General features: G+C 34.4%; 1 protein-coding gene across 2 annotated transcripts; it reads left to right on the top strand.

Annotated features, from left to right (window-relative positions):
* The first annotated feature begins 422 nt into the window (after positions 1–422).
* On the top strand, positions 423–7,160 carry LOC123887404 (probable protein phosphatase 2C 8). Of its 2 annotated transcripts, none has more exons than XM_045936724.1 (10): positions 423–732; positions 2,833–2,941; positions 3,781–3,817; positions 3,951–3,995; positions 4,251–4,303; positions 4,527–4,688; positions 5,045–5,128; positions 5,898–5,987; positions 6,084–6,131; positions 6,874–7,160. In XM_045936724.1, exons 1-10 carry the CDS (start codon positions 506–508, stop codon positions 6,982–6,984), a joined length of 966 nt encoding a protein of 321 aa, XP_045792680.1. In that variant the 5' UTR covers positions 423–505; the 3' UTR covers positions 6,985–7,160. The 2 variants fall into 2 exon arrangements, with proteins under 2 accessions (XP_045792680.1, XP_045792681.1); XM_045936725.1 differs by having other exon boundaries at positions 594–732; positions 2,833–2,933.
* The last annotated feature ends 1,312 nt before the right edge of the window (positions 7,161–8,472 follow it).

Raw genomic sequence — 8,472 nt, forward strand, 5'->3', positions numbered from 1 at the left:
TTTTATCCTATCCTGCTGGTAACCCAGCTCAAATTCATGATAAAAATTTTAACTAGAGAGACAAGATAGGATAAGCTACATGATTAACTTATCATATCCTGCTGTGTCACCAAACACTGGACTGAAACATGATATGATACAATTATCTTATCTTGTCTCTTATCTTGTGCACCAAACGGGCCCTAAGAGTCATGCTAACCGGTGCTTCCGGAAAGGAAAAAAAAAGAAAGTTTTGAATACAAAATAACATTTTTAAAATTTTTAAGAAGTTGACTACACAAGTTCCCATACAAAATTATTATTTCTGCTTCCTTAACTACACTAGGTCCGAGAGCACTATTTAACACTTTCCGATTATTAATAATTTATTAAGTACTTATAAAAAAAAAACTGTATTAAATAAAGAGAGTGCTTAGTCACCAAAAAATAAAATAAAGAGAGTGCTTGATTTATAGGGTTTTCAATCGTTTCTCCAATCCTCTCATTGAAAAAATCAGAGAAGAAAATGAACGAATTTGCAGAGACTCACAAACGCGATGCTGATTCAGAAAACAAGGAGGAAATTGCTGCATCGAAGAAGTTAAGGGTTGAATCTTCGGAAGAAAATGCTTCAAAGGAACTATCTTTCCTCATTGAAGCGGATGCTGCTGAAGATAAAGGGTTGAGACATTCCATGGAAGATGAATGGGTTGTTCTTCTTGATGCAGCTCGAGATTTCCCTGGAAATTTGAGGTTTTTAATAATTTATAATCAATTTTTGATAATTTGTTCCCAAAACTATTATGCTGCCATTATTATTTAATTTGCAATGTTATTTTTCCATGTTATATTGTTATATAGTTTTATTTTTATTGATAGAATGCAATGTATTTAGTAAATGATTTTTTTTATTCTGAAAACTCATATCCGGCTTAAGGACCGACCAATCAGGGGACTCAATCCTACCGTCCAATGGTGGGGGTCCCAATTGAAGTCGGAGCTTTACTCAAGAGGTGCACACTTCAAGGTCCCAAGCCTTGACCACCGGGCCAACCCCTGGGGGTTACAATTTAGTAAATGTTATCTGGGTGTTTGAAGAACTTAGCTTACATTGTAGCATCGACATTTTAGATTGTGTCGGCACATGTTGGTGCCAAGACCGACATAACACTAGCACCGATACAACATGACAATGGCACATGTTTAGTGTTTATGTACAATCACTTCGACTTTCTCAAGTTATTATAGATGTTAACAGTAAAGTGAGTAAACCCTCTTCCAATATTGTTTAGTTGATTGTTACATTTTGTTCATTTTTGAACGTCCAATTGAATTTATGCAATTGAGAGTAAACAAGGAATCAATCTGTAGTAACTGTTAACTATTGAATTTAACAATTCACATTAACATCAACACCACCAAGTATCAAATTTGACAATATCCAAATTATTTATCTTGTGACTTGTTGGTAAATCGATCCACTCAATTATAATTGTAGAAATTTACCAATTTTTTCAAATGGCCAATCCTCTAATTTACTTGTTTAATAGACTAGTAGTCAATCTCAAACTCAAATTTTCCAACAACTTTTATCTTGCCAATCGCTATCCCATTTATATTTATGTAACAATTACAAGATAAATGCAACCAATTTTTCTCCGCCCTAGGGTCCTATATTCATCTTCACCTCACATATGAATCTCATGTAGTTGATAGTAACTTAGTACTCAAGAAAGTATACGTGTTTCATTTTTACTTACTTCGATGAACTCGGTTTCTAGTAGAAAAGGAAGGGGGTCCTTGGAAACCAGGAAAGCTTCTTCAAAATATTGGGAGATGTAGGACAAGGTGGGTGGAGGACTTTTGTAATATGAGGAGTTCAAGCAGAAATATAGTAATAGCATTGTCACTGTTATGCGAACTAAGCTTCGTCTATAAGTAGTTATTGAATACTTATAGACAGGGCATAGCAGATAAGCACCGACACGGTGTCAGTGCTTCATAGCTTCACTCATATTAGGAGTTTATGTAGATTTCGTTGACTTAAGCACTCACTTTAATGGTGCTTTTGATTCGCAAAACAACAAGGACTGGACAGGACAGAACAAGATATTACATGACAGGACAAAACTGTACCGGAGAGATGTAGGACGATAATATTTTTATATTCGAAAATAAAATGAGTATTTTCATATTTTTTATAGTTGTACTGTGAACAAAAAGTTGTACCGTGGTTCAGTGAGGGACAAAAATTCTTGTTTTTGTCCCGTCCCTTGCTACCAATTTGTCCAGTCCCATAACTAGTTTCAAATCAAACAGGGTACAACAAAAATTGTCCAGTCCAGTCCCCTATTTTTTAGCAGATCAAACGCACCGTAAGTGTTTTGAAGAACCTGTAAAAATACCTTATGACATGCACATGAGCTGTTTTCTGCTAATTTTAATAGCCTCTCCAAGTTAGCTGATGAAAACTATCTATATTGAGGGTTACATGCGTTCTGTCCTCTCTTTCAAGCACTTGTAAGTAATAACATAAGCTTTTGTATGATACAGGTTTATTGAATAAACACATATTAAGCTGTTTATCTAGACAATCCCTAACAACTCTACAGATTATCATACATATGTATATCTTATCATAATCTCATTATTTGATTATATCTGTGCATTTTTTTTTGCTTTAGAGAGTTTTAATTCTCATTTTTACCTCATTGTTTTATAAATTTCTCTTATGTAGGAATTTAGGAAATTGATTATAGTGAAAGAATATGTAACATTTGTTTAATAGCAGTGCATGTTTCTGTAGTTATTTTCGAGTGCATTGATTGGTAATACCTGGTTCTTGGTTTTCAGATGTGCTCACTTTGCAATTTATGATGGACACGGGGGCCGGTTAGCTGCAGAGTATGCTCAAAAACATTTGCATGGAAATGTTCTCGCAGCAGGATTACCACGTGAGTTGGTGTGTTTGCTTGGTCTAATTACACGCATATTTTAATTTTTGTCAGTAAAACTCTTAAGTCTTTGACATACTGAAAAGTCTCGTGCTTTCATATTTTGTTATTATGTTGGGCTGTTATCAATTTACTTGTTAGGTCCTTTTTTAAAACCAGTTTTTGAAAATATGTGCAACCATTCTTAAGAGAGTAATATGCTTATTTATGGGAACATAGACTTATTTATCTTTTTAACTGGCTAAGGCATCATGAAATAAGACATACCCAATTGAGTGAGTCACTAATTGTAATCAGTATGTGTATATATTATATATGAGTGGTACTGTTATAACGCTGCCAGGTTTTGTTAACATGAGCTATTGAATATTAGAGCCTGTGCATGAACACCATGATGGACTATAACAATTTTTTTTTCTTCACAAAAAATGATTGGGTAGGATATCTAAATCAGTGTTGTCAAATAGCGGCGTTATGGCATACCAGAATTTGAATAAATTGTTGTTCTTTTGCGATACTCTATTTAATACAAAGTGTTGTTAAATAGTGGCTTTAGTGGCGCTATAGTACTGTAGCATAATATGAACAAACCACTATTTTCTGCAATCCACGATAGGCAACACTGTTCTAAATGTTGTCTGTTTTGTAAAGCAAATCCAAAATCCTGTTTTATTAGATAAAAAACAGATGATGGCCTATCATATGGAAATTGGAATGTTTGAAATGAATTTTTACGGCCTTCTCTGGAGATTTTTTGCGAACTTATTTTATTTATCTCACCTGTCTCTTTCACTCTATTTCTTATATTTTCCTTCTCATCTTTTGTCTTGTCTGTTTTGTGTTTCAGTTGGATGTAAAGACTGCTAAAAGATCTATACTTGATGGTAAGCATTCTGTGTACCATTTTTTTATTGACTCCCGATTTTTGTTAGCTGCCAAATGGAATCTTGTGTGTAGCACTTCTATATATATTTTATCTATATAGAATTTTCATTTCATGTTTTTATTCTGATTTAGGTTTTCGAAAAACTGATGAGTCTCTTCTTCGAGAAAGTGCTGAAGGTACAATTTGAATGCTTTGAAAATTTGTTGATCTTCTGTTCAACACATGGCTAAACCGTGTTCAAATTTGTTGCTCTCTGGTTTCTTTCTTTTTTCCCCTGCTTTGGTACCAATGTAGAATACCTGTTCAAGGAATTTTCACATCTCTTCATACTGATTTAGTATTCAGATTGAATTCAAGTTGATGGCTTATATTTTTATGAGATGATTTTGGATGCTATTTATTTCTTGCTCAAGTCTAAGTACTTTTTCCAGGGGGGTGGCAGGACGGTGCTACAGCTGTATGTGTCTGGGTATTGGGACAAAAAGTAAGTTTGCACGCTTCAGATGCTTTCGGAATAACTTCGTAGTTAGGCTATATACTAATTTAGTATTGGATATTTTTGTTGATAAATCCTGCAATAATTGGACTAGAATATGTGCTGTTCACTTTCTTGATGATTTTTTCTTTGCTCTTGGTTTCGGTGTTATCTCAAGTCAGTTAGAAGTGATAACATTTTGATTCTTTCTGTTTGCCGACATTTTTGTTAGGTTTTTGTCGCAAATGTAGGAGATGCCAAAGCAGTTTTAGCTCGGGCAACTTTATCTGATGGATCCCAAGATAACTCAGATGGAGTACCTGCTCTCAAAGCCATTGTTTTGACTAGAGAACACAAACCTATATTCCCGCAGGAGCGAGCACGCATTCAGAAGGTTTAAAAATGCACAATGATGGTTTGATTATATCGCCAAAATTATATACCAATACCTGTTACTTGATATTCTTTGCATGCATTTAAGTATTTAACAAATAAGACCGTGACTCCCTGCTATCTATTAAAGTTGCCATTTTTTTTAATCATTTTAAAGTTTGAGATTTAGTAACTTGGTTTCAACTCATTACTGAGCAAATTGAAACAATTTGAGTTAAGTAATACCCATATACTGGTGATGCATTTCATTTTAGAATTGGTGACTTTAGAGTGAAAAATTATTACTATCTAGATATATGTATATATGTGCTGTTGGAGTTGTCACCTCAATTAGTTCTCTAGCCTGACATATTATAGGCTGGTGGTGTTGTGAGCTCAAATGGACGATTACAAGGGCGTCTAGAAGTATCTAGGGCTTTCGGAGATCGCCAGTTCAAAAAGGTTTGCCTCTCAACTCATGGAAACATTCAATGTTCATTTTTCAGTTAGAAAAAGAAAATCTCTACAAGGCACAAGTATCACTAGGCCCATTGTTGTTAAATAGTGGTTATAGTGGCGCTATAGTCAATGTTATCAATATCGGATTGCGGAAAATGGAGGAATGCCAAAAATATGCTATGTCAAATGGCAGATAGAGTTGTGGGCAAATAGCGGAAGCCGCTTAAGGTCTAAGTCAATTATATAAAAAAAGGCATACTGCATATAAATAAAAAAGGGAATGGAAGCAGAGCATAGCTTACATATTGAAAGGCTTATGTATCATCATCACAATGACTATAAGATAAGATAATACTCATTTCACTCTTCAGTTTTCTATTTTATAAATAGGCCATGTTTGGCTCGCATGCAGGAAACTGGAATAGCGTCTGCTATTGCCCTAATAGGAAAACTAGAATAGAGTCGCAGTTTTGTAGCAGATTCATCAAAATCAGCTATACCATAGCCTCTATTTGACAACATAGGCTATAGACTAGTATAGCGAAATTTGAACAAAACGCTATTATTCTGTGTAGAGTTATTTAGTACAAATTTCTGTCAAGTAGCGGTTATAACGATACAACAGCACTACTGCGTAACGGAACATGAACAAACCCTACTTTTTGGGATCTGCAGTTGACAACACTGACTAGGCCTAAAAAGAGCATTTACATTTGCGCAGATCTATAAGTTTTTTGTAATCCTGATTCCTGAGGAATAATACGTTATGCAGGTGGGTCTTGTTGCAACTCCAGATATCCATTCTTTTGACCTTACTGATAGAGATCATTTCATCATTCTTGGTTGTGATGGATTGTGGGGGGTATGTTCTTTTCATATTCATAGATTGGACCATAGCTTATTTAATTGTTTGAATGTACTGTTTAAGGATGAACATGACATTTTGGGTTTGTGTCAGGTGTTCGGACCCAGTGATGCTGTTGATTTTGTTCAGAAGTTATTGAATGTAAGAGCTTGTTTCTGTCTTTTTTGTTCTTGCAACTTGAACCGAGAACTGTACATTTTTAACCTCTTTTGAATAATTATTCCAGTGCATTTTTCATTTAAATCATTGCTTTGTTCTTCCTACAGTTGTGTTTTGGCTTTACTATTTACAACCTCCTACTAAACCTGAAAGGGGTGGGAGGGATTTTGGTATTGCATTTTCATAGAGACATATACTGAAAGAAAGTTAAATGAATTGATTTAATATATAAACTCTAGATATGTCATAATATGAAGATGGCATGTGTTTTCATGAGGGAAATAAAATGAGAGTATGAGATGGTTTCACGAGCTTCAAGAATGAGACTCAAATTTAATGCATAGGGTGGCTATTATTTTGTATTCAGTGAAGGATGCTACTAAGGGAGTGCATAGCATCTTGGTGAATTTGCATTTGTATCTAACAAACAAAACTAGGCTCGCAAGTTCTTTGTTTTCTGGAATGCCATTTGAGTTTAGAAATTATACACTGATTGTGTAGATATGTTTTACCTAGACATAAATTCATATTTTAACATTGTCACTTCCCTAAAAAGCACATTTTCACAAACTTTAAGAAATAATATTATAAGATGACTAAATAGTAAAATATGATTAGACGCATGTAAAACTGATATACAGGTTCAATGTATACTTGTTGAATTCATTTTTCATGATGATGTTGCTTTACTTTCATGACTAAAGCTTGAATCAAACATTTGTAGGAGGGACTGCCTGTAACAACTGTGAGCCGCCGTCTTGTAAGGGAAGCTGTTCGTGAACGTCGCTGCAAAGATAATTGCACTGCAATTATCATTGCATTCAAGCGTAATTAAACCATCTTTCATGTGTTATACTAGCTGGGGTACTAATTGAAATGAAATGTTTTCGGATGCTGCTTCTGTAAACAATGCACAAATTTCGTATTTCCTATCATTGCAAACAACTGATGCCACCGAAAGCATGGCAAAATTATTTGGTTATGGTACTGGTGCTTGAATGATTGTTGTAATTGCAGTACATGCTGATGTTGAAACAGTAGTAGATTATTGTGATATATGACAAACCAAACAATAGGATTATTATGATCCATGATATGATATGCATGTATATCAGTATATGCTGCAATATCAATCCTAACGGTTATGATCACTTTAATGAAAGGAAATCCAATGATGAGATGCAGCAGTTGTCAATTGCTATACAAGGCATCTTGGTTTTTGAACTTCAAAAGCAGATTTTAACACTTTCTAAGACATTTTAGTTTTTCAGCAAGTTTTTTGCAACTTAAAATGTAATTCCAAAATAACAGTTATTTATCAACCACTTAGAAATTTTTTCATCTTCAAGATTTCTTTTAACATGTGAAAAATGACAGGTTAGTACCCCATGTCTATAGGAAAGGCTACTGACATGCTGAAGTCATAAAAAATTCTTAAACATAGAAGATTATTTTATATATCCCACTTAGGGTTGGCAATGGGTGCCCATTGGGTGCGGGTTTCGGGTTTGATACTACCCAAACTCACAACCATATATTCGGGTGCCACCCAAACCCAAATGTTATTCGGGTGGGAAAGTGAAACCTGCACCCGTTGGGTTCAGGTTTTTTCACACAAACCCGAAACCCGTAACAAGAACATGCATAATTGATTATCTGCTCAAACCCAACCCGAATTATATTTGATAAAATGCAAAATGTAGCATAATTTGGTAATATAGTTTGTAAATTTCAAAATAGTTGTTTTTTTACTAAACAATTCATCAAATGTTATCATCACTACAACATGCACCAGTACAATATTCAAAAACTTAAAATAAAGCAAAATAGATAGGGGTAAATAGGTTATTTAATATATAAACGGGTGGATGAATGAGTTTCGGGTGTGAGTTTGATACTACCCAAACCCACACCCATATATTCGGGTGCCACCCAAACCCAGTCAACTCGGGCTTCGCCTGTTGACTTGAGTTTGAGTTCGGGTGGGTCTATCGGGTTTGAGTTTTCTTGTCATCCTTAATTGCACTTACTTAGATAGTCTATGGGAACTTATTTTTTATTTTTAGAAAAACTCTTTTGACGCAGATTTTACAAAAACTCTTAAAGATTGTAACATTGTACAATTCATTTTGTTAAGAGCCCAAAAAATGATACAATTGCAACAAGTTTTCAATTGGAACAAAATATTTTATATTTATTTTCTTGTCTAATAAGAACTTGCAAATCGGCATTATAGGGACTATTGAAAAGAGACAAATATCTATGACCATCTTTCTCTTGAAAGAAACAAATATTTAGTGCTCTCTTATGATTGGATACTAAA

Source organism: Trifolium pratense, linkage group LG5 (assembly GCF_020283565.1).
Source record: "Trifolium pratense cultivar HEN17-A07 linkage group LG5, ARS_RC_1.1, whole genome shotgun sequence".
Lineage (NCBI taxonomy): Eukaryota > Viridiplantae > Streptophyta > Magnoliopsida > Fabales > Fabaceae > Trifolium > Trifolium pratense.